The 26,440-nt window shown below is 46.0% G+C and overlaps 1 protein-coding gene across 4 annotated transcripts in view; it reads left to right on the top strand.

The window, feature by feature from the left end:
* The window catches only part of ino80 (INO80 complex ATPase subunit), an 85,817-nt gene that overhangs the window by 29,797 nt on the left and 29,580 nt on the right, over positions 1-26,440 (top strand). For all 4 annotated transcript variants that reach the window (XM_079527078.1, XM_079527077.1, XM_079527075.1 and 1 more), the window contains exons 25-28: positions 281-494; positions 4,237-4,371; positions 9,780-10,005; positions 26,110-26,237. In XM_079527078.1, the coding sequence (XP_079383204.1) occupies positions 281-494; positions 4,237-4,371; positions 9,780-10,005; positions 26,110-26,237 (703 nt within the window). The remainder of the gene's footprint in view (positions 1-280; positions 495-4,236; positions 4,372-9,779; positions 10,006-26,109; positions 26,238-26,440) is intronic.

Raw genomic sequence — 26,440 nt, 5'->3', positions numbered from 1 at the left:
AGAACGCGAAATGTTGATAAAATAGATTCACTATTTGGTTATGGCATTGCCTATGTCTCGCTTCAAATGTTTTCAAACAACATTCTTGAGAGCCATGTGTACATACAGTAGCTGCCAAAGAGATGCAGATTGATATATGAGCCCAGGTGCTCTGAGCTTTTGACTATATAGCGGTCTGTTATTTAGTCATTATTCAAAAACAACACACTGCAGAATTCAGTGATTGATGGAAGCTCTCTCTCTCTCTCTCTCTCTCTCTCTCTCTCTCTCTCTCTCTCAGGTGGTTAGCTCTTTTCCTGTCTCTGAAAGCAGCGTACCGGCTCCACCAGGGACGCCTGTTCAGCCCTGCGGAGACGGAGACAGAGTGTGGAGGAGGAGGAGGAGGAGGAGGAGGAGGGGCGCCCAGGAGGACGTTCCTCTGTCGTAGAGACCTCATCCTGTGGCCTGACCGGCCCACCAGCAGCCCCAGCACACACACCAGCACTCTGCTTCAGGTCAGCACACGCACGCACGCACACCAGGAGTGGGCAAAAACATTGATTCATGGATATATCACAATTTTTAATGCCATGATATTAAAATAGATTTTTATGTATTCATTCATTCATTCATTCATTCATTCATTCATTCATTCATTCATTCATTCATTCATGTCAGAGTGCGTGCGTGCGTGCGTGCGTGCGTGCGTGTGCGCGTGTGTGGTCCGTCAGAGAAGGTGCTATGTGTCCAGCTCCGCCTCTAGGTGGCACTGTTTATCTATCATGTTTCTGGTCTATAGTCGTTCTGCACCATTTATCCTCCATAGCTATAGCATGAATCATCAGGTTGGATAGTTTTAACATTTAGACGTTTAATCAGAAAAACATGTCGTACGCACAGCGCACAGAAAACATGTCTTACGCACAGCGCACAGAAAACATGTCGTATGCACAGCGCACAGAAAACATGTCTTACGCACAGCGCACAGAAAACATGTCTTACGCACAGCGCACAGAAAACATGTCGTACGCACAGCGCACAGAAAACATGTCGTACGCACAGCGCACAGAAAACATGTTGTACGCACAGCGCACAGAAAACATGTTGTACGCACAGCGCACAGAAAACATGTTGTACGCACAGCGCACAGAAAACATGTCGTATGCACAGAAAACATGTCGTATGCACAGAAAACATGTCGTATGCACAGCGCACAGAAAACATGTCGTACGCACAGCGCACAGAAAACATGTCGTATGCACAGCGCACAGAAAACATGTCGTATGCACAGCGCACAGAAAACATGTCGTATGCACAGTGCACAGAAAACATGTTGTACGCACAGTGCACAGAAAACATGTTGTATGCACAGCGCACAGAAAACATGTCGTATGCACAGCGCAAAGAAAACATGTCGTATGCACAGCGCACAGAAAACTAGTATCAGAATAGATATAGATAATCCAATCATATTTCTGGCATTTATCCCGCAAATGTTTTAGAACCACATACATCATTTCTGGCTTTTATCTGTCATTTTACATAACGTGACATTGTATCGAATTTGGAGGTGTGTGTGTGTGTGTGTGTGTGTGTGTGTGTGTGTGTGTGTGTGTGTGTGTGTGTGTGTGTGTGTGTGTGTGTGTGTGTGTGTGTGTGTGTGTGTGTGTGTGTGTGTGTGTGTGTGTGTGTGTGTGTGTGTGTGTGTGCGTGCGTGCGTGCGTGCGTGCGTGCGTGCGTGCGTGCGTGCGTGCGTGCGTGCGTGCGTGCGTGCGTGCGTGCGTGCGTGCGTGCGTGCGTGCGTGCGTGCGTGCGTGTGCGCGTGTGTGGTCCGTCAGAGAAGGTGCTATGTGTCCAGCTCCGCCTCTAGGTGGCACTGTTTATCTATCATGTTTCTGGTCTATAGTCGTTCTGCACCATTTATCCTCCATAGCTATAGCATGAATCATCAGGTTGGATAGTTTTAACATTTAGACGTTTAATCAGAAAAACATGTCGTACGCACAGCGCACAGAAAACATGTCTTACGCACAGCGCACAGAAAACATGTCGTATGCACAGCGCACAGAAAACATGTCTTACGCACAGCGCACAGAAAACATGTCTTACGCACAGCGCACAGAAAACATGTCGTACGCACAGCGCACAGAAAACATGTCGTACGCACAGCGCACAGAAAACATGTTGTACGCACAGCGCACAGAAAACATGTTGTACGCACAGCGCACAGAAAACATGTTGTACGCACAGCGCACAGAAAACATGTCGTATGCACAGAAAACATGTCGTATGCACAGAAAACATGTCGTATGCACAGCGCACAGAAAACATGTCGTACGCACAGCGCACAGAAAACATGTCGTATGCACAGCGCACAGAAAACATGTCGTATGCACAGCGCACAGAAAACATGTCGTATGCACAGTGCACAGAAAACATGTTGTACGCACAGTGCACAGAAAACATGTTGTATGCACAGCGCACAGAAAACATGTCGTATGCACAGCGCAAAGAAAACATGTCGTATGCACAGCGCACAGAAAACTAGTATCAGAATAGATATAGATAATCCAATCATATTTCTGGCATTTATCCCGCAAATGTTTTAGAACCACATACATCATTTCTGGCTTTTATCTGTCATTTTACATAACGTGATGTAGGCTGCCGTCCAAACGGACGTACAGTACAGTACAGTACAGTACTGTACTGTACTGTACTGTACTGTACTGTACTGTACTGTACTGTACTGTACTGTACTGTACTGTACTGTACTGTACCGTACCGTACTGTACGTTCCTGTAGTTTTGGTAGACCACACATACACCAGTGGTCCTCAAAGTGGGATCCCGGGACCCTCTGGGTTCCTTGAGGGGGTTCCAAATGGACCCTTACAGGTGTGCAATTCTTGAGAGTGTACAAAATGTATAAACGGTTACACTCTTATACACTCTTGAGAGCAGAAATGAAATCTTACGGGTCCATTTGGTTACATTTGTAATATTTCAACAAGGCAATTCAATGTGCTTTAGACAAAACTGTAAGCAAAGAAAACACAGATGACATTAGGATACAGTTAAACAAAATAAGTAAAAAACAAACAAAAAACAGATACAATTACCGTGCAGAAGAGAAAGGATCAAAGGCAGCGTCAAACAAAACAAGTTATTTCGTTGGCAGCAGCAGACCTACAGTTTCCTGGGAGTTTGTTCTAGATTTGTGGAGCATAAAAACCAAATGGACCCATACTGGTCCATTTGGTTTCATTTAACTCTCTCAAAGACTCTCTCAATGGCGCTCTGAAGAGTCTTATCCAACGATAACAAAATAGTTATTTAGTTTCGGGTCTGAGAGGCTAAATCTCATCAAATGGTGGTCTGTGGCTCAAATGCCCAATAAGTAATGGACCTTGATATGAAAAGGGTTGAAAACCACTGGTTTATAATATCACACAAGATCAGGGGTTTCTTGAGATAATAGCGTTAGCGAACCATTGACATAAACACACAGTGGAGATGTGATTGGTTCCAAGGCCTCCTCGGTGCTGTGATCTAAATGGCTTTCATACCAGTTCATTGTCTCTACCTGGAGCGTGTTTCGGACTTTCCGCAGCTAATCGTGTAAACTGCTACACAGATCTGTCTCATATTATTTGCCAGCAGGCCAAGGAGCTCAATTCTCCAAATATCTTTGTGAATGGGCTCTATGCACAGTTGCGCGCACACCATTTTGGAAAGAACATGGGGCTCTTCCGGTGTTACCGGCGCTGATAATGAAGGCTCTGTTCCATTCTGGTCAAACAGAGTCATGGTGCTGCTATTGTGCATGTTGGCTCACTGGAAACAGTCTGCTACACCAGTGGGTCTCAAAGTGTCCTTGAGTGTGTACAAATGGCCCTGTACTGGTGTGCAACTCTGAGAGTGTACAAAAGTGTACCTTTGTAACATCATTTGTAACTATTTGTACACTCTCTGAGAGATTCTGTTCAGTTCAAGCCTACATCTGATTAACACCAACAAAACAAAACTTAACAAGTTAAAATATGGAGATAAGAGGTTTCTGCCCGACGACAACGTCGTGATATTGATGGAACACATCTTCACTCATTTAAAAGGGATGTGTTGCATATTTCACTTTCACTTTTTTGAATATTTACAACCATGTTTTTTTTTATCGAACCCATATTAACATTGTGTGTGTGTGTGTGTGTGTGTGTGTGTGTGTGTGTGTGGGTGTGGGTGTGTGCGTTGTGTGCAGGGGTTGTTGTTCACAGCGTACAGTCCAGGTGCAGTGGGCCACACTGACGAGCTGATCCACGACGGCGACTCGGTCACCCTGAGATCCTGTCGGCCCTCACAACCACCCAAGTTCCTGCTCACCGCTACGCCCAGGGTGAGACATGACTCTCTCTCTCTCTCTCTCTCTCTCTCTCTCTCTCTCTCTCTCTGTGTGTGTGTGTGTGTGTGTGTGTGTGTGTGTGTGTGTGTGTGTGTGTGTGTGTGTGTGTGTGTGTGTGTGTGTGTGTGTGTGTGTGTGTGTGTGTGTGTGTGTGTGTGTGTGTGTGTGTGTGTGTGTGTGTGTCAGGGCCAAACATCCCTAGAACTTTCCCGCAAATGATTGAGAACCACACATTGAGAACCACACATCATTTCTGGCTTTTATCTGTCATTTTACATTGATTTCCTAAGAGAAGTGATCAGGCACATTCATGAAACCACACTTTGAGAACCACTGCTCAGAAGTAGGGTTATCGCGAAACCGTTATCACTGCACCCACTTCCCACTTTGCATTGCTATTGTTTGTGCCCATTACATCTCTAATTATCACACATCACTATACTAGTCACCAGCTCTAACGCACTTCAGCGTTGCGCCACGCTATTGAGCGATATTGACATGGCGCCCTACCATTTCTGCTTATTATTTATTTAGTCCTTTAATTTTCCTATTTTGTATTATTATTTGTGGCGCTAGATGTGAGCGCCCTGAAGGCATGTGAACCTCATATATTATAATAATAGATATTGTAGAATTGAAGAAAAAGTTATTTTGCACAAACGTACTGTAGCAGCACTCAAATGTGCCGAAGAATGCTCTTTAGTGTGCGTAGAGTCTGTTAGAATTAAAGCTAAGAAAACATTGGTGTATTGTGAGGACAATATTCCTGGTCCTCGCAAGATAAATCGTTGTTTTTTATGGTTAAACATCTGGGAAGTTAGGCTTACAATTAAGAGAAAAGATTCCGTTTAGAGGTTGGTTAGTTTAGAGGGTTTGGGCTTGGACTCATGCCTGATTTATACTTAGCTGCACGCCAGATTTGTATACCGGAAATAAGCAGAGCTTGTAGATCATCTATTGTCGGTGTGGGGCTTATATGGGAATTTGTTTAACCCATTTTGGGCGGGAACCCCTTTTGGTGTTAGCATTATGTTTTGCTTTAGCTATTGAAAAATAGCAGATCTACAAGCTCGTAGCGCGCCACCGAGTGGCGCGCTACGTGCTTGTACGTCTGCTATTTTTGAAAAATGGTCAAAATGGGTTAAAAATAAAAAAAAGTTAAATCGCCTAAAACATTCATGTCCACACAAGTATAGTAATGCAGTTGTGCGTGTGCGTGTGTGTGAGTGTGAGTGTGAGTGTGTGTGAGTGCGTGCGCGTGCTCGTGCGTGTGTGTGCTTGTGTGTGTAGGGTTACTATCCAGCAGTGTCTCCAGCTGTATTAAAACAAACGGTTTCTAAAAAGGCCTCACTGCACAGTTTGATACTGCTGAGCTCCTCTACATGTTTACACACCACGCGCGCACACGCACTCGTGTTTGTCTTACTATCTTTGTGGGGACATCAAAACATTGTTTCTCCTGTTGTCCTAACCTAACCTTAACCTTTTAACCGTCCTCAAAATTCCTATTCCTACCATACCTTCGCCAGAAATAGCAGCTCTGCATGCTTTGCTCACAACACGTTGTGTGCTTGTAGATCTGCTATAGACGCGATGACATGCATTGCACGGAATAGGGACGCTAGCGTTCAAGTGGACAACACAGACCCCTCACATCAATAGAGAACGGAATACAAACAATGCAGAACAATATACAGATCTATAGAGAAGGACAAACGGATCAATGGAGAACACAATACACATCAATGTGGTTATGACACCGGTAGGGTCGCCTTGAGTGGTCAGAAGAATGCCGTGCTCAGCATGTCCTCATCACCAAACGCTCCTCCTGACCTGAACCTCATCTTTAACCACTTATGGTTGACCGGAGTCCCTCAGGGCTCTATACTAGTGTATTTTCTGTTTTCTATTATTGAAGAACTATCGGCTATTTTCAAAATTGTTGCCTCTTTCTTAGATTATTTGACAATTTGGCCAATGTTTGACTAGTTTTTATACTATTTAGTTTTTATACTAAGATTGCTCGGTAGACAGAGAGCTTTGCCTTCTGGCTCAGCTCTCTTTTCGTCACTGCAGTGCGGTACAGCGACTGCAATACCGCCCCCTGCTGCTCCGATTCTCCGGCTGATCTCCTTCTCCGTCCCCCACTCACTCCTCACCCCTCAGACCCCAAGATACTTAACCCGTTTAGACCTGAGGACGACAGTTTTCTGAAAAATCTCATGTTTCTATATCAGTGGTTCTCAAACTATTTCACGTCAAGGACCCCAAAAATGATATGTAATTGGCCGCCAACCTGAAAATATGTTGTTCCATCCAGGGACCCCCAGAAGCAAAGATATGAGTTAAAAACGGTCGCTCTGAAACAATATAATATTCAAATATTTGCGCCACACTTTCACGATTTTTCCAAAATAGCAGATCTACAAGCCACAAGCTTGTAGATCTGCTATTTTTCAATATCTAAAGTATAACATGATGCTTAAAACACCAAAAGGGGTTCCCGCCCTGAATGGGTTAAACTCCTTCACCTGGGGTAATGTATCATTACCTACCCGGACTGCACAATCCATAATTTAGCTGAGACTCAGATTTGGAGATGCTGATACTCATCCCAGCCGCCGTACACTCGACTGCGAACCGGTCCAGTGAGAGCTGAAGGTGTTGGACCGATGGCGCCGTCAGGAACACATCATCTGTAAAAAGCAGTGGAGCAAGCCTTAGCTCACCGAGCCGTATACCCTCTCCGCTAGTTGTTATCATTTCTAGGCTTGCACTGCGACGGTTTATACAGTGTGTGACGTCAGACCAAAACAACACTTGACTGCCATTGTCGCCCCCTGGAGCACCCTTGGTCTGAGGTCCAGGGATGTCAATGGAAGTTAACCCATTTTGAGCTGAGATCAGATTCTAAAAATGTCTTCTACATCCTGACAGTTTTCTGAAAAAGCTATGTTTCTATGTCAGTCGTTCTTCGATTTTTCAAAAATAGCAGACCTACAAGTTCGTAGCGCGCTATGAGCTTGTAGATCTGCTATTTTTCAATAGCTAAAGCATAACATAATGCTAACACCAAAAGGGGTTCCCGCCCAAAATGGAGGATTAATAGCGTCGTCACTATGAGGCAGATTTGATGAAAATGAGGGGAGGTTTCACACCGATCGGCATGGCTTCTATGATCTTTGCAGTCATGGCGATGTCATCATAATTGATTATGTCATAGTGTAGACAATTCGCTCAAACATGGACGGCCTGCGCTGGTCATCGTTTCCAGGCTTGCACTGCAACGGTTTATGTTGTGTGTGACGTCAGACCTCAGCTCCTCGTCTGCCTTCATAAAGTGTGAACTGTCGTTTTCACTTCATCTCAGTGCGAAGTGTAGACTTTTGTCTACCTAAGGCTTAGATACAGACTGAGGAGAGGGACGGACGGAGAAGAGGGAGAGAGTAATATAAAATAAAGGACAACCCCCAGAGAGGAACCAAAACCCTCAGCCCCATCACAGTCCATATATAGTATCGGATTTGACGATGGAAGGAAGGAGTGAGTCCCAATATGTCCAGACTCGGGTCTCCTGTTCCGAGTGCCCATTTGCCTGTTCCTCCACCTTCCTCCCTCGACACCTGAAGAGGAGCCACAACGACCTCTACTGCCAAACGCTGAGGAATGAACAGATGCCCTCAGCCGCCTCTCAGCAAATCAACAGCAATGTAGCCAGCCAGAAACAAGGAGACACGGATGGACCAAAATATGACGGTCGTCAACAGTTTATCAAGAATGTGGCTCAGGTGGGAGACGTGAAGTCACACCTTCGTATCCATACTGGAGAAAAGCCATACCACTGCAAACAGTGTGACAAGAGCTTCAATCGGTCAAGTCTGCTGCAGTCACACCTGCGTATCCACACTGGAGAAAAACCTTTCGAATGTAAAGAGTGTTTAACGAGATTCAGTCGCTTAGCCGATCTACAGAAACACATGCGTATCCACACCGGAGAAAAACCTTACCACTGTAAACAGTGTGACAAGAGTTTCAGTCGGTTAGATAATCTAGTGATACACCTGCGTCTTCACAGTGGAGAAAAACCATACCAGTGTAAACGGTGTGAGAAGAGTTTTGGTCGGTTAGATAGACTTAAGTCTCACCTGTATCTCCACAGTGGAGAAAAACCTTTCGACTGTAAAAACTGTAAAAAGAGTTTCAGTCGCTTAGCCGATCTACAGAAACACCAGCGTATCCACACTGGAGAAAAACCATACCACTGTAAACAGTGTGAGAAGAGTTTTGGTCGGTTAGATAGTCTTAAGACTCACCTGCGTCTCCACAGTGGAGAAAAACCATACCACTGCAAACAGTGTGACAAGAGCTTCAATCAGTCGGGTCAACTGCAGTCACACCTGCGTATCCATACTCGAGAAAGAACATACCACCGTAAACCAAAGTTATAATAGTTTGAGGTGCGCCAGCCCCGCCTACGCTCAGCTTTTGTGCATGTGTGTATGAACCTGTTTTGCTCTAGCTTTTTTGCTGTATTATAATTTTTGAGTGGTGCAAACCACTCCAATAACCAGCTTTGTCTGTATGTATGTGTCTATGTATGTGTGTACCTGTACGTGGGGCCACGTACGGGTGAGCATGGTTGCTATGGTTAGTGTGTGACGTCGCACCACTCAGTTCACACAGGTGTGATCTTTTTTGTTTGCCTATTATCCTTCCTGTCCATGCTGTTCAACCTGTGGGGTGGGGGATGGGGTGGGGGATGGGTCGTGTGAAGTGAGGGGCGCTAATATATTAAAGTCTAACTCATGTTGATTAGGTGATGTAATGGTGATGTAACACAAACATTAAACGCCATTAACAACAAAGAGACAATATGACGTAAATGACACATTATGACGTAAATCTTCCCTTCATTGTCAATGCGTTTACAAAACAAACATTGAATTAAAGACAAACATTAAACCTGTGTATAGGAGGGCCTGGCGCCCCTCAATAAAATAATAAATAAAAGATCACACCCGTGTGGTGCAAGGTCTTATATAGCCTGATCAGCTGTGGTCTGACGTAATGTCAGTGACCAGACCATAGTAACCATGCTCATTTTTTTGGGTCCCACGTACAGGTACACACACGTACAGGTACACACATACATAGACACAAACATAGATACAGACAAAGCTGGTTGTTGGAGTGGTTTGCACCACTCAAAAACAGCGTTGTGTGCATGTGTGTATGAACACGGAATCTGATCAGCTGATTGGCTGAGCACGGAACGTGATGTTTGATGATGATGTATGATCATAATTTGTAGAATCAGTTCTCTGGTCCAAATGGGTTAAATTGTCACCATGGATCCACTGCTTGCCAAACACTGCTTCAAATCGCCCTGCGTGCTTTCCTAGGTGACGACGGCGCCCATGGAGCGTTACTGTGACGACCGGAGCGCCGAGTACGAGTGGCGGGTGGTCCGCGCGGGAGGGGGCGTGGCCCCCAAGCACTGCTTCCTGTACGGCTCCCCGGAGCTGGCTTCCGATTGGCTGTCGAGGGCCGGAGCGTTCCACGCGGCCCGTCCCGGGGGGGTGACGGCCATCCGCCCCCAACACGGCTGGTCCTACATCAGGATACCCGGTAATGACACACGCACGCATACACGCATGGCACTCCATGGACACAGAGCTAAGTAACGGCTGCTCTGCCATATATATGGCAGCGGAGACGGCCAATGTTTTAAGCTGTCTTTCTGCCTTTGGACATCCCACGATGTGGAAACCCTCCAACAATCAGCCAGTCCATGGGTAGGTCATGTTCACCAGATCACCAGAGGAAACAAAGTTCTTAGTCTTAGACTGCTGCTTGGTGTTAAAGCTCTCTCTGTAGAGTTGTTCTGGTGGGCCTGGAATGGATGTCCAACAGACGCTATTCCGACAGCGTGCGGACATACTACTGTGCCGCTGAAAGGCTGCCGGGTCTATTGCCTCTCTTCCCGGTAGCTGTTTGCGGGAGACGGGGTCGTCGGGTAGCGTCGGCTGGTGGTAGATTCCACCGCTGAGCAGTGCCTTCTTGTATGCAAGCTACGTAGTCCACAGAAGTTGCAAATGCATCCACTGCACCTACATGTACTACATTGACCATGTAGTATCAGTTTTGGACATATGAGGTTTCCACCCAACACAGACGATATTATCCCACACATGAAACTCATTACTGTATGTGTGCAACGCTGTGTTTATGTGCAAAATGGAACGACAACCGTGTGTGTGTGTGTGTGCGTGTGTGTGTGTGTGTGTGTGTGTGTGTGTGCGTGTGTGTGAACAGTCTTGTGAAGTTGTATGGTGGGGGGCTGTGGGGGGGGCAGACAAAGCAAGGAAGTTTAGCTGAAGTTTATTGTTCCAGCACTCTGTTAGCGTTAGCGTGTTAGGTAATGCTAGTGTGTGTGTGTGTGTGTGTGTGTGTGTGTGTGTGTGTGTGTGTGTGTGTGTGTGTGTGTTGCATCCATTCACAAGGTGTCTCACCTCACATTAGTACACTCTCCCACGCTCACCTCTCTGTTGCTCTCTCTCTCTCTCTCTCTCTCTCTCTCTCTCTCTCTCTCACACACACGCACGCGCACACACACACAGACTGACTCAGCTGCGGTCAGACTTTCATTGTGAGAGGCCTAGTCCAATCTACAAGCTCACAACGTCGCCTCCGCGGCACGCTGTGAGCTTGTAGATCGGCCATTTTCGGCGCACACAAATTAAGCACTATGCTCAGTGCTGACAAGCGTCCATGTCTCTCTCTCTCTCTGTCTCTCTCTCTCTCTCTCTCTGTCTCTCTCTCTCTCTCTCTCTCTCTCTCTCTCTCTCGCGCGCCTCTCTCCCACGTTTGGTTCTCAGCGCTGAGCAGGAAGGAAGTGACCCAACACAGTGTGCCACGGTCTCCGCAGCAGCACAACACATTGTTAACGGCCACATCAAGGCCCAGATAATGGACAGTAGATAGAATAATAATATAATAGACAGTGGACTGGTTCCCAGAGACACCCCCACCCTCCAAAGACCCCCGCCACACCGCCACACACTCCAGCCTCCCAGCCTCCAGGCCACCAGAACAAATGTCTGAAGTGAAGGGACGTCTGTTTGTTTTCGAGCGCCGTGGCGTGAGTAACTCCGCGGGCCGCAGTGATATCGGGGTCGGCCATCTTATCGGGGGAGGAACAACAATAAGCGCTCAGAGCCCCGTGTCCCGTTTGGTTCCATTGGAACACTCTCAGAGTTACAGACCTGTTGTGGTCATTCACACCGTTTGGTTCCATTGGAACACTCTCAGAGTTACAGACCTGTTATGGTCATTCACACCGTTTGGTTCCATTGGAACACTCTCAGAGTTACAGACCTGTTGTGGTCATTCGTTTGGTTCCATTGGAACACTCTCAGAGTTACAGACCTGTTGTGGTCATTCACACCGTTTGGTTCCATTGGAACACTCTCAGAGTTACAGACCTGTTGTGGTCATTCACACCGTTTGGTTCCATTGGAACACTCTCAGAGTTACAGACCTGTTATGGTCATTCGTTTGGTTCCATTGGAACACTCTCAGAGTTACAGACCTGTTGTGGTCATTCGTTTGGTTCCATTGGAACACTCTCAGAGTTACAGACCTGTTATGGTCATTCGTTTGGTTCCATTGGAACACTCTCAGAGTTACAGACCTGTTATGGTCATTCGTTTGGTTCCATTGGAACACTCTCAGAGTTACAGACATGTTATAGTCATTCGTTTGGTTCCATTGGAACACTCTCAGAGTTACAGACCTGTTGTGGTCATTCGTTTGGTTCCATTGGAACACTCTCAGAGTTACAGACCTGTTATGGTCATTCGGGGCTATAGCTGTGTTTTTCTGGTGATATTATTTATTGTCCACTCATTGTGTATATGTGTCTGTGGAAAAAATGGACTTCTGACCAAAATGTCCACCACGAGCCAGCATGGCATGCAGTGATGACCTCTGACCTCTGCTCCCTATCTGGCCTCCGTCACTTGAGACAGACCGAGTGCTTCCAACTCTCTTTGATGAATGGCGTCTATGAATGCTTCAAACTGATGCTTATGAGCAGCGTGGTTCTGCGTGTTATTTGTAGAACATTCCTAAGTCAGACGGAAATACTGTGTGTGTGTGTGTGTGTGTGTGTATGTGTATGTGTATGTGTATGTGTATGTGTATGTGTGTGTGTGTGTGTGTGTGTGTGTGTGGCCTCTGCGCCGTGCGCCATAATTAGAAGCGAGCGAGCCACAAAGTGATGTGTGTGTTCGTGAGATGTGAAGAACAAACATTGATGTGTTGTATTTATATTTTCATGTGTGCAAGTGTGTCGCCTGCGGTGCACGTTTGATTCGGACGGATGCGTATGTCTGTCTGCTGGGTGTGTGTGTGCAGTATGTGCGCACATACACTTTTCTATTATGACTGTGAGAGAAGGAGAGGAGAGAGAAAGGGAGAGGGGAGGAGAGAGAAGGAGAGAGGAAATGAGAGAGGAGAGAGAAAGAGGAGGAGACAGGAGATATGAGAGGAGAGAATGGAGACAGGACAGGAGAGAAATGGAGAGAGGAGAGAGAAAGGGAGAGGGGAGGAGAGAGAAGGAGGAGGAGACAGGAGAGATGAGAGGAGAGAGAAGGAGACAGGACAGGAGAGAAATGGAGAGAGGAGAGAGAAAGAGGAGGAGACAGGAGAGATGATAGGAGAGAGAAGGAGACAGGACAGGAGAGAAATGGAGAGAGAAAGAGAGTGGTGGAGAGGACAGGCTGTCCAGTAGGGGGTGACATTCTCCATGTAGTGCTAGTGTTCTGCTGTTATCTGTGAACCATGTAATCTATCTTAATGACAGGCTGTGTTGTTAGCCACTTGAACCTTAACATCTCTTCTCTGGGCATCGTGTCACGTCGGGGCGAACATTTCACATTAAAATAGCAGATGTACAAGCTCACGACTAAATAACAAATATCTTGGCTGAACATGGCTTTGCCACACGCAAGATGTTTGGTGTAGAGGGAAAGGAAGGAAAGGGGCCACGTATTGACCTCTGGGGGACCCTGGACAATGAATACCATAACAATGACACACACACACACACACACACACACACACACACACACACACACACCATTCCATTTGTACACTCTCAGAGTTATGGGGGTCCGTGGCCTTTAATAACCTACTAAACTCGGGGTCCTTGAAATAAAAAAAAGCTTGAGAACCACTTCTTTAGAGACAGCAACTCATCACATATTGCCTGACGTGGAATATATTAACATTTTTATGACCGGCTGTAGAACGATGGAAGTTGGAGATCCATGCCCCACCCGGCTATGCAATACCCGTCGTACCCGTGTCAGAGTACCCGTTCCACCCATCTGTCTGTGTCCCTTTTATGCCCATATATGGAGATTTCTGTATCTGTCTCTCTGTCCCTTTATTCGGAGTTCTGTGTCAGGCATGCCCAAGTGTTGTGATGTCAGAACAGGCCCAACAGCTCCATATATGGAGATATAGGGGTGATCAGGGTCCAGAGACCGGGCAGAGGCTTTTGTGCTGGTTCTAGAAAACCAGCTATCCGACGGACTCGACACACCGGTCACTGCACTCCCTGTGGTGGTGTGGAACGTGTGTGTCTAATTTGACGTCGGTGGGGCAAACAATTTTCGAGTTACGTGGATTACAGACGTACACACGTACGTACGTACTGTACACACACATTCATAGTTAGATATCGGCCCGTTAATATCGGGGGGGCCGATATCATTGGACATCTCTAGTCACATTGTCACATTGAGCCGTTCATCATCATCGTCCATCGCCGACACGGGTCATTACATCAGACGTCCATGTGCCAGCATCTGGTCTCCCGACCGGGAGAGGAAATTAAGTTTTAGCGGGGGAGGGTCGGCGTGGCGCGGGGTTAATATGTCCTCCTGGCCGATGCTGAACAAGTGTTGTCCATTGACGTATTGATCGGCGGGGTCTACAGTGAGATCCGATCGCTCATTGGATCTCGCCGTCCATCTGTCTCTCTATCTCACATAACCATCTATCCATCTTTCATCATCTGGGATCGGTTTCTTTTGTACAGGGCTCTCTTCTCTGCTACACTCTCGCCTCCTTTCTCCTCTTCATCACCCTCTCTCCTGTCTATATGTAGACCCTGGGGATGTAGTTGAACTATATGTTTGTGTTTATTAGATGTACCATTATGATATGTTATATTGATGTTTCTTTTATGGTAATGAAGAAATACATTCAATCAAGGGAGGGCAGGCTATAGACATAAGACTGGATATATAGGACAGAATGTAGGACTGAAGACATGATGCAGGAAAATATACAGTATAGGAGAGAAGACAGGATATACAGGGCGGCAGTGGCCGCTTGGGAACCTTCCGGTTCCCAGTTAGATCCCCCAGAGTTAGTGAGTTAGAGTCAATGTGTCCTTGAGCAAGACCCTGAGACACATGAATGGCACCCGGTGAGCAGGTTGGTGCCTTGTATGGTTTCCTCCGCCATCGGTGTATGAATGTGTGTGTTAATGGGTGAATGTAATGGACAATCTACGTGAAGCGACTTGTATGAAGGCGCTATATAAATGCACCATTTACAATTTATAGGACGGATAGGGGAAGGGAATCAACATCACGTGTGTTGGAGATGCAAACGGTGCTGTTTTGTGGTGGTCTTCATTTTACATATTGCAGGTACATCTGCACTGCGATACTTTAACCATAGCTTTGCAATACGACAGAAAAAACAAACAAAAAATTGTGAATCTTGGCGATACCTATGTTGTTTGCAGCTACATTACTGTAGCAGTGTGTTAATGCGATGATGATCACTTGGCCAAACAGGGTACACACCGAGCCAGTCAGGGTACAATCAAACAGGTCCAAGGCAGAGGGCCACACAGGACCAGGGCTCCAAGCATCAGGGATCATTATCTGGCAGCAGGGCCTCTTAATTGGGTCAGGACCGTGTCAGACCCCCTGCTCTGGACCCTGCAGCCAGGCCAGGGATCACATTACGCTAGAGAGAGAGAGAGAGAGCAGGGGGTAAAGATGGAGGGAAGGAGCAGCAGGCTGGCTGGTCAGTCTGGTAGTTTGGATCAGATAATAGTTATTTATATACATTTGATTTGTATAGCACTATTCCAAAACATGTGTTTTAGGCCTGTCAAAATGATTACACAATCACTTAAATCGCAATTATTTGAGATATCACAATTATCGTTGCATAAATTGTCATAATTGTTTCCATATTGAAACATTTTCATATTGACACAACACAATGTAACACAACTCGTCGTGCTCCGACGGGTTGTGAGCTTCTAGATGGTCTATTTCCACTATCAAAGCTGCACTATGTAACTGTTTGTCTTCTACCCCGAGTTGAACCCGCTTTGTGATGACATTTTCAAAGGTCATGTCTGTCTCACTAGGGACCTGTAGACACAGGACAGTAGACCAGTGACCTGGAGACACAGGACAGTAGACCAGTGACCTGGAGACACAGGACAGTAGACCAGTGACCTGGAGACACAGGACAGGACAGTAGACCAGTGACCTGGAGACACAGGACAGGACACAGGACAGTAGACCAGTGACCTGGAGACACAGGACAGGAGACCAGTGACCTGGAGACACAGGACCTGACACGAATTTTGACCTGATGGTCAACATTCAATTCATCCCCTGAGCAAGCAGGCAGGCCCTATTAGCTCAATGGTAAAACATGTCAGCACAGAAACCGGGCTTAAATCCAGGGTAGAAGAGGAAAGTCACATAGTGCTGCTTTAAGGGTAAAAACACGGTACAACAAAAAGCCCCGTCTGTAAAACAGTAAATAATAATAACAATGCGGCACTACAATAAAATCAACAAAACAATCACGTTATTAAATGTGACAACGCCAGTGGTGTGGGAATAAAGCAATAAAAATAGCAAGAGCAATAAAACCAAACGGTAATAAACATAACAATAATGTACGGGCGTGTCAGGGTTATTTGTGTGTGCACGTGCACACGTGTGTGTGTGTGTGTGTGTGTGTGTGTGTGTGTGTGTGTGTGTGTGTGTGTGTGTGTGTGTGTGTGTGTGTGTGTGTGTGTGTGTGTGTGTGTGTGTGTGTGTGTGTGTGTGTGTGTGTGCTGCATCATTCATCTGCTGGATGAGTGGAACTGAGGCTATCGCTACAGTATGTGTGTAGAAAAGCTACAATCCATAAAATGCTATATTAACCTATTTGTATACCGGTAGTACATGTATGTTATTACTCTTCATTTGAGAAATTTAGACCACCTACTGTACCAACTGTTGACGATGCCAATAAAGTTATTTGAAGCCGACAGCGCACCAGATTGGACACTACCATCAGATTGAACCACCGTCTCAGATCGGTTCTCTCTGGTGGGAGAGAGAGAGAGACAACGGATGTAAAAGTCACGGATTCACCTTTGAATTGGACCTAATGCGTGATTTATGCATTGGCGTACGACGGGGGGAGGATCGTAGGGCGATCAACAAGGCAAGCCCACGGCGCCTCGCAGATGTGACGAGTTGTGTGCCTTGTAGATCGGCTACAGTTGGGTGCCACCGATATTGTCCCTTATCATTTGACCCATTTAGGCCTGACCTCAACATTTTTAAAAAATCCTTCTAAATCCTCCAGTTTTCTGAAATAAATATTTTCACGATTTTTCAAAAATAGCAGACCTACAAGCTCGTAGCGCGCCACTCGGTGGCGCGCTATGAGCTTGTAGATCTGCTATTTTTCAATAGCTAAATTATAACATAATGTTTAAAACACCAAAAGGGGTTCCCGCCCAAAATGGGTTAACTGTCCTTTTGCGCAGATCACGCAAACCTCAGCAAAAAGAAAAGGACAATATCGATGGCCTCCAACTGTATGTTCGAAGTTGAAACTGGACTTAAAGCAGGCGACAAGGATCCCGGTTCTGTATGAAGTAATTAAAACGCTGCAGTTCTCATTGATGGCCCAGAAGTTGATACTATTTCCCCTCCTGCTGGTTGCAGAAGACGGTTCATGCCATTAAACTCAACGAGTGTTTGAGCGGACTTTACACTTGGTTTTATTACCTCAGTAAGCATTGTCATGAATACTAAATGCTTTCAGTCGCTACTAGTGTAAAGTCTTCTTTCAATTATCATGATGTGCGTTCTTGTAAATTATGTTTTTTATTTATTTTTTAATTGATGATAAAGTAGGCTACGCTTCTGGGGCTTCTACTGGTTCTACTGAGTGACGACCCGGGCCTCGCAAGTTTCAGCCAATAGTGTTGGTTTCCGGGTTGCTTTGTTTTGCATTGTTCCAAGGTGGTGTATTTGAATTGGCTGAAATGGTGGATTGAAAGCAGGTCTAGCAACCAATGGGTCATGGCTCCCTTCGTCCATATTCTTTTTTACATTCTAGGCCCTAGAGCATTGGTTCCCACAGTATGGTCTGCGGACCAGGGGTGTTCCAGGGGGTGTTCCAGGGGCTACAAGCTTGTACATCTGCTATTTTTGAAAATAAACCTAATCATTTCTTAACACAAATCTTCTCTTCTGCGGGATCTCTGGCACAAGACCTCTTCAGATGGTGGGTCCGCGGCCAAATTCTGATCAATTTGGGCGTCCTTGGACCTCGACCCGAAAAAGTTTGAAAACTGACCACTCTGTGGTTTAAAGATCAGTTACCGGGGCTGTGCCTCTAATCCTGTAATCCTGTAACATTTCATATTTGGCTCGCTGCAACCAATTTGCTGACTTTTTACGATGTTCTGTAATGAGCTGTGCTGTCACACGCATGCTGTACACGAACGCACGCACGCACGCACGCACGCACGCACGCACACATACACACATACATACACGCACGCACGCACGCACGCACGCACGCACACATACACACATACACACAAATACACGCACATACATATGCAGCTTATTATATAAGCCATAAGTGTTGAGTTGGACTGGGGGAGGACCACCCAGCCCTCCCAACACTCATTCATCCTCCGCTTGGCGTTGCTTTATTTAGGGCATGATCGGAACACTTGGAAACAACACTGTTTCTATATGGAGCACTTATATGAGTGAACCCCACCACCCCTCTGTCTGTGCCTCTCTCTCTCTCTCTCTCTCTCTCTCTCTCTCTCTCTCTCTCTGTCTATGTGCCTCTGCCTCTCTCTCTCTCTCTCTCTCTCTCTCTCTCTCTCTCTCTCTCCATCTCTCTCTCTCTTTCTTTGTAGTTTATGCTCTATCACACGATGGCGTTGCTTCCCGAAAACAATTGATTTCCAAGCTAACAACTCACTGCATCATGACACGTTGTTATTAATGTGCTTCTTTTCATCAAAACAAAGTAGTTGGCCGACAGGACCGTGGAACGTGAACAGGACCGTGGAACGTGAACTTGGCCCCCTGGAGAAACCATTGATTTCTGACGTCTGACTTATTAATTGTGCAATGATGTTAAGCCAACCACAATGAATTATTCATGCAAGTTCAGTAACTTATTGACTTTGGAGTAAATGTAAACTTAGTCAAGTCTTAAAAAACAAAAGCCATTAATGGAACAATGTTCACTTAGCGAGTTCTCAGTTAAATCAGGAAAAACTGCAGATGTCCTAAAAAAAAAACGGATCGCCCCTCAGCCAACCAAGGCCACTGGCCATGACAACATCCCCACCAGATTCTCTCTATTGCTCCCATGGTAGCCCACATTACAAATGTATCCATCACTGTCACGTCCCATAAGAATTCAAACAGCCAAGAGTAATCCCTCTGTATGAAAAAGGAAACAAATTAGAACCGTCCAACTACCGCCCTGTTCCCATCCTTTCTTCCATAAATGTTTTTTTTTGTCATCAAAGTTTTTTAATGTCTTCCATAAATGTTATAGCGAGATGAATTCACAAACAGATCAGTAGTTCAAACAGCCGAGGGTAATCCCTCTGTATGAAAAAGGAAACAAGTTAGAACCGTCCAACTACCGCCCTGTTCCCATCCTTTCTTCCATAAATGTTTTTTTTTTGTCATCAAAGTTTTTTAATGTCTTCCATAAATGTTATAGCGAGATGAATTCACAAACAGATCAGTAGTTGCCTCACAGAACGAAAACCGCTGTTTCAATTCCAATCTGTCTTCAGAACATCCCACTCTGCTGTATTTGACCGACTACATCAAACGTGAGGTAGTACTCAGGCAAATACTGCAGCATGGTCATGCTGGACCTCCAAATTGCGGTTTGACACTGTAAATCATTCAATTCTACTGAATAAGCTGAAGGCGATTGGTTTCGATAACACATCTGTAAACTGGATGAAATCCTACTTTGGGGCATTACTGTTCATTCTATATTAACAAAATGAAAGCAGCCTGTAACTCACACTACAATTTGTACTCCGATAACAAACTGTCAACACACCTTTGCAAAACAGAATCCGTTCATTTTTTTGGTCCAAACATTCCCTTAGTAATGTAAATGCAAATGATTTCAAGGTCAGAGTTGACGACCTAATAATCTCAACAAGCAAAGAAGAGATCACCTATTTTGGCTGTATTCTTGGTGGAAAAATGACTTGCGTGAGCTATTGTCACCACAAGACACCTCTGAGCGATGAAGTATAACATGTGGCTTGGTAACAGAGACTGCGGAAACGTCCTTCAGTTGAGAATAAGATCACTTCCTGGTAACAAAGCATGTCTGAAACGGTTTAAAACAAAAACCCTCTTGAATGCACTTCTGTTGGGATTGGAGGCCCTGCGGTGCCTCCCACAGGGTTGAACCACGGAACGCTAACCACTGGCATGGTGGAGGCTGTTTTATTGTATGCTAAGTATGACTTATTACTCCAATGTTTGTAAACAGGGGAGGAGAAAATAGACCAATGAGTTTAGTGGGAGAGAGAGAGAGGTTTCTATAGCACAGGCTTGGCTCCTTGACTATTTCAATATCGACCAAATTCATGTGGTCCCCCCGAAGGAAAAAAATAACCCCAACAACAACCCATCTTTAAATATGACTTTAGGAAGGCGTCTGGAGGTTTTGCTTATAATGTGTTCCCCGGCTTTAGAATGACAGGGTTTGAACAATATTCAGCCTTATAGAAAAGTAATTTTTTGCAGCTTTGCCAGGGAGCCGGTGGGTTTGCGTTTTGGGTGGGTGGCGGGCGGGGTGGCTCCAGTGAGTGACGCTGGTGGGAGCGCCGCACGGGGGCCCCTGGTTAGCCTGGCACCGCGGTGACGAGGGGCCCCGACTGCTCCAAACCACAACATCACCACCGAATAATACCGACTTACTGGATCTGTGACCACAGCGCTATACGGACCCACTCCTCTCTCTGTGTGTCTCTCAGCGGCACTCTCTCTTTTAATCTGTCTGGTTCTCCTTCTCTGTCTCCCCTGTCTTTTCTCTACCCAGATCAAATTCTTCTCTTCTCTTCTCTTCTCTTCTCTTCTCTTCTCTTCTCTTCTCTTCTCTTCTCTTCTCTTCTCTTCTCTTCTCTTCTCTTCTCTTCTCTTCTCTTCTCTTTGTCTCCACCAGGCCGAAGGCATGGGGAGAGAGTATGTTTTGCACTCCGTCCGTGTGTCCGTCCGTCCGTCCGTCCGTGTGTGTGTGTGTCCGTCCGTCCGTCTGTGAACAGCTAATCTCCGGCACCGTTAACCCGGTCGATGTCAAATTTTGCACACACACTCCCTGGATGCCAACGATGAACCTCTGCCCCAGAATTTCCAGAACGGCCTGTTATAGCGCCACCAGGAGGCCGCTTTGTGCAAAACAAGTCTTTGGACAGTACACCTACAGATTTTGTCCAAACATCACGCAAATTGGTACACAGTCTCTCTAGAGCCATTCAACGAAACGGGGCTTTCAGATTTCTCAGACTCCATCCAGATTGGCTAAGATTGGCTTTCAAAGTTTGCATGAGTGCTCAGTTTCAAACAAAATGCTGCAAATCATGGACACATCGTGTGATTTCCGTGAAATTGTGCACGCACATTCCCACTAGGCCGAGGAAGAAATGCCACGTGAACATTTTCAACTCAGCCTCATGGTGGCGCTATAACTCGCCGAAAAGTGTTTTTACCTCTAACTGCACGGATCTGTGGATAACTTTGTATGCCAACTCCCTAGAGGCCAAGGAAAAACCTTTGCCTGGAATTTTTCACATCTGCTCTTTATACAAATTGCCCGTTTTGTACAAATTGCCACAATTACTCAACGCAGCATCCGATTGCGGTGAAACTGTGCATGCATATTCCCACTAGGCTGAGGAAGAAATGCCACTTGACAGTTTTCAAATCAGCCTCATGGTGGCGCTACAACAGGCCAAGCCGCGTCACACACACACAAACACACACACACACACACACACACACACACACACACACACACACACACACACACACACACACACACACACACACACACACACAAAACATCCTCCTGGTGGAGACCTGTGCCAAGAAGGGCACTTTTTCTAGTCTCTTCTCTTCTCTTCTCTTCTCCTCTCCTCATTTGAAAATGTGGTTGGCTTTGTGTGTGTCTCTGAGCATGCACACAAGTGTGTGTGTATGGAGACAGTATCTGTTCAGGATTTCAGTTTGAATGTAAGGATGATAAAAGAAACAGTTGAGTGCTGTGCTGCAACACGATCTCAATTACATAATAGGTACACATAGTATAGTTACACAGCAGTACATATTCAAACAATGTACGGTAAATCACAAACTGTTTGTTAGTATTCATGACGGACATGCTTCCATGCTCATGCATGTACCAACATGGAAGCACCGCAACTTAACATTAATTGGAAGATTGTACCAGATTGTCCTCATTGAAATTATACAGGATACCAGTATCCAGTATATATGGAGTGTGTCTTGAGTGTACAGGGTTTGATGAGGTCAGATCAACATATGGAATGTCAGAACAGGTCAGCTCCATATATGGAGATCTAAGGGTTTGAGGTCAGATGTAGAGTTGCAGGCTGGCTCCAAATATGCAGGTCTTCTCCATGGTTGGCTATTGGAGACCTGCGGATGGCGGATTTAGCCGCGGTTGGTGGATGGTGCCGTTAATACAAATAGGATTATGCGGTTGGATAGCGGGCGGATAATGAATTTGCGGATGCGGGTGACAACAAACTTCATCCGCAGGTCTCTAATGGCTATCCATGGTTTGATGAGGTCAGTGTCATTGTCTTCGTATGGAGACGGCCATATATGGAGCGTGACGTGTCACGAGGTGTGAGGGTCTGACGGCCATATATGGTGGTGTGACGTGTCACGAGGCGCGAGGGACTGACGGCCATATATGGTGGCGTGACGGATGGAACGACGGATGGAAAGACGGACTGACCTACGGTCGCAATAATCTTGCAATTTAATTTTGAGTGTACATAATATATATGTACTGCTATGTAACATAGGCCATTAGTATACGTTGTACATTTGCTAACAAGAACAGTTTCTGTGTGTGTGTGTGCTTGTGTGTGCATGTGCATGTGTGTGTGTGTGTGTGTGCGTGTGTGTGTGTGTGTGTGTGTGTGTGTGTGTGTGTGTTTGACAAGCTGACACCACTCGGCGGTGACCCCAGAGGTGAGCGGGCTTTGGTCCGTCCCCAGAGTGGGTCCCCGCAGTCACTTCATCTGTTGTATTAGTTCCTCTTTAACACCTCGGCAGGACGTGACCCTTGCGGGGTGTCGCACACACCGGGGTCAGAGCTCAAGGTTCAGCCCGGGTACACATTAGCATGTGCGCTAGTATTGCGGCTAACAGCAGTCGATGGGATGTCCTTGTGTACACGCGGTAATGTCCTCTGTGTTAATTTAACTCTGAGTGTGTATAAATGGAACCAAATGGACCCTTACAGGTCAATTTATACACACTCAGGCTTGTGCAGAGACCGAAAATATTTAAGACTTCATAAAATTGGATTGTTTTCATTGCTTTACTATTGTTTTTATAGAGCACCGATGTCTGACGTCAATATCGGTAGAGGGCGCAAATCCACAGGTTCATGTATTTTTTTATTTGCATTGTAATCCCTATAGGAGGATTTTAGATCGCCTCATATAAGAACTGTTTGAAAAATAAACATGTCATTGCGGCCGTTTCACTCATATGGATATGAAGAATCAACTGACTAAGAGAAACAGACTGTATCATATGAGTGACTGACTGTCGTAAACGATACGGAGACACCTCCCTGACAATAACGCAGAGACAGCTTGTTTATTTTTGAACGATTATGGACCCCATGTTATTCTCCATAGAGAAATGACTTCCGTGAACCAGGGGAATAGAGGGGATGAGCGAGTGACGTCAGGACTTCGGCGCTCTATTATAATGTTTTTTAGTCCAAGTTTCAACAACTGTTGCTTGTGTGTGTGGGTTTTCTTTGGGCCAGTTTGCACTGAATGTAAAGTCATTGTTGTCATAAAAACTATGGGCCCTGTTTTGCCCACCTTACTTACCCCTTACGCCTAAAACGTAAGGGGTAAGTAAGCCCCTTACGCCTAAACTTTTAGCGTCATTTTTAACTATTTTGACAAAAATGACCTATAAAGCTCACAAACGTGTCGATGTAGATCAGCTATAGGGTCCATATATGTCTCTTCAATATGAACTGATAGTTGAACCATCTTCATAATAAAGCAACTCAACAGTCGTCCCTTTGCTCTGCAATGACCTCACGGCCTCTTTTGTGTCGCGTGACATATGTCGCGCTTACGAGGCCGCTGTCTACGATGACGGTGCCTCTCAGGACACAGAAACCATGCAGAATAATGGGGGTCTGCTACGCTACGGCACAGAAGGGTTTCAGTGAACAAGTGTCGAAGCTGAGCGCGGGACATAGAAAAGCCCACCGCCCCCCCAATTCCCCCACAGGGAGTCTCGTATGCCCCCCGGCCCCCCTGACCCCTTGACCCCGGACACATCCCCCGCGCTCAGGGGTCATGGTCCCCCGCAGTCAACAACCACCACCACCACCACGGGCCTGTCAGCGGGTCGATGGCTAGCCCCTGCCCTCGCTCTCTCTCTCTCTCTCTCTCTCTCTCTCTCTCTCTCTCTCTCTCTCTCTCTCTGGGCCCATTGTCCCGGCTGAGGTTAACTCCTCGTGGCCCGGCGGAGCCACAGGGTCAGATCGCTAAGCGGGCTGGGGGTCTTGTTTGATTGGTGATTACTGTATGGTCAGGCTGGAGGTCACCTGATGGGGCGTCAGAGACCAACTGTTCACCGGGGTTGGTTCTCCACCGCTGTGACACCAAGTGTAAATTACACTTTATCGTCTCTGTCAGGGCAGAAACCTCTTATCTCCGTTTTCTGCTGTACGATTTTTTTTAACATACTGCAGCATCACAGTAAAGTGTTAAAAGTAGCAGATCCAAAAGCTTGTAGATCTGGTCATTTTGTTATGTTTGAATTTGGACATAGGAGGTTTCCACCCGACAGTCGATGCAGTCTCTCTCTCTCTCTCTCTCTCTCTCTCTCTCTCTCTCTCTCTCTCTCTCTCTCTCTCTCTCTCATGTGCATGTGTTTTAATCATCACTGTCGGGCCAGAAACCTTGTATCTTCATATTTCATCTTTTTATAAATTATATGTTTTAATACATGAGCCAGAGAAAGAGATAGGCTATTTTATAGGGCAACATTGTCTTTCTCTGCCTCTCGGTAGTGTGAGGACTATACTATGTAGTCCAGTGGTTCTCAAACTTTTTAGTAACCCAAAAGAGAGATTAGACGTTTGCCCGAGACCCAAACTAGTGGACATAGCAGATCTACAAGCTCACAACGCATCACTTTGCACCACGTTGTGTAAAGGTGAATTTCAGACTAGAAGGCTTTCTTATCTTTTCTTAAATAGTATCCCAAGCGGCACACTTTACTACGGTACTTATTTCGATGGAAATAAGCGAATTAGCACTAAAACCCAACCCCCATTGACGGTTTATGGTAGGGGAAATAGCCAATAATGTGTTTTTGCACAAAATAACACCTGGACCTCTTTGGTGGGGACAAAACAACTACAAATAAAGGCAAGAAAGTTTTTCTAGTCCGAAATTCTCCTTTAAACATTTAATTTGCTACATAATTCATGGAATTTCTTAGATTTTTTTCTTTGATTTCATCATGAAATATATTTTTTAATTTGTTTTGAATTTGTTTTGAATTCATGAAAATGTTACCTTTTTGGGGGGAATGTCTTTGCAAAATGTTTTGAAATAATAATAATTAATAACAAAATGTAGGATACAGGAAATATAGGCACCCGAACAAAATGTGTCCGGGACCCACAAATGGGTGTTAAGCCCAAACCACACCAAAGGGTCGGGTCCTGATCCTTGGTCTGCCCGGGGGTCTCCTCCCAGTGGGCCGTGCAGCGAGGACCTCCGTAGGGAGACGCTGGGGAGGCGTCCTTACTAGACGCCCCAACCACCTAAGCTGGCTCCTTTCTAAGCGAAGAACATGTGTTGAACATGTACATCTTAACATGTTTAGCTCAGCATATAGGGGGAGGGGTTAGGTTCAGACCATATGGAGCTTTTATTGCATGTTTGTCTTTTCTCTCTCGGATAAGGAGTCTGATCACACACAGTGGGAAGCTGCAGCACACTCTGGACTCTGGTGTTCCTTTAGTATTTTAATAAAGACGTCTCTCTCTCTCTCCCTCTCTCTTTCTCTCTGGGTGTCTCTCTCTCAGATAAGGAGAGCCTGATCACAGACAGCGGGAAGCTGCACACCCTGGACGTGTTGCTGTGCAGACTGAAGGTTCAGGGTCACCGCGTGCTCATCTACTCCCAGATGACCCGCATGATCGACCTGCTGGAGGTACTGTACCCCGTACGCACACACACGCACACACACGCGCACGCGCACGCGCACGCGCCTCCTTTTTTTTGTTTGTCAGTCAACCAGTCTGTCCTGGTCGGGAGGCGTCCCGACCTCCTGTCCCTCGTTAACTGCTCTCATTAGCGGTGCTAATTAACAGGTCAGGGCCCTAATTAGCTGGCAGGCCTCATCTGCAGCGAGGG

This window comes from Electrona antarctica (assembly GCF_951216825.1).
Source record: "Electrona antarctica genome assembly, chromosome: 17".
NCBI lineage: Eukaryota > Metazoa > Chordata > Actinopteri > Myctophiformes > Myctophidae > Electrona > Electrona antarctica.
The sequence above is the reverse complement of the archived record's forward strand: the minus strand, read 5'-3'. Positions and strand labels throughout refer to the sequence as shown.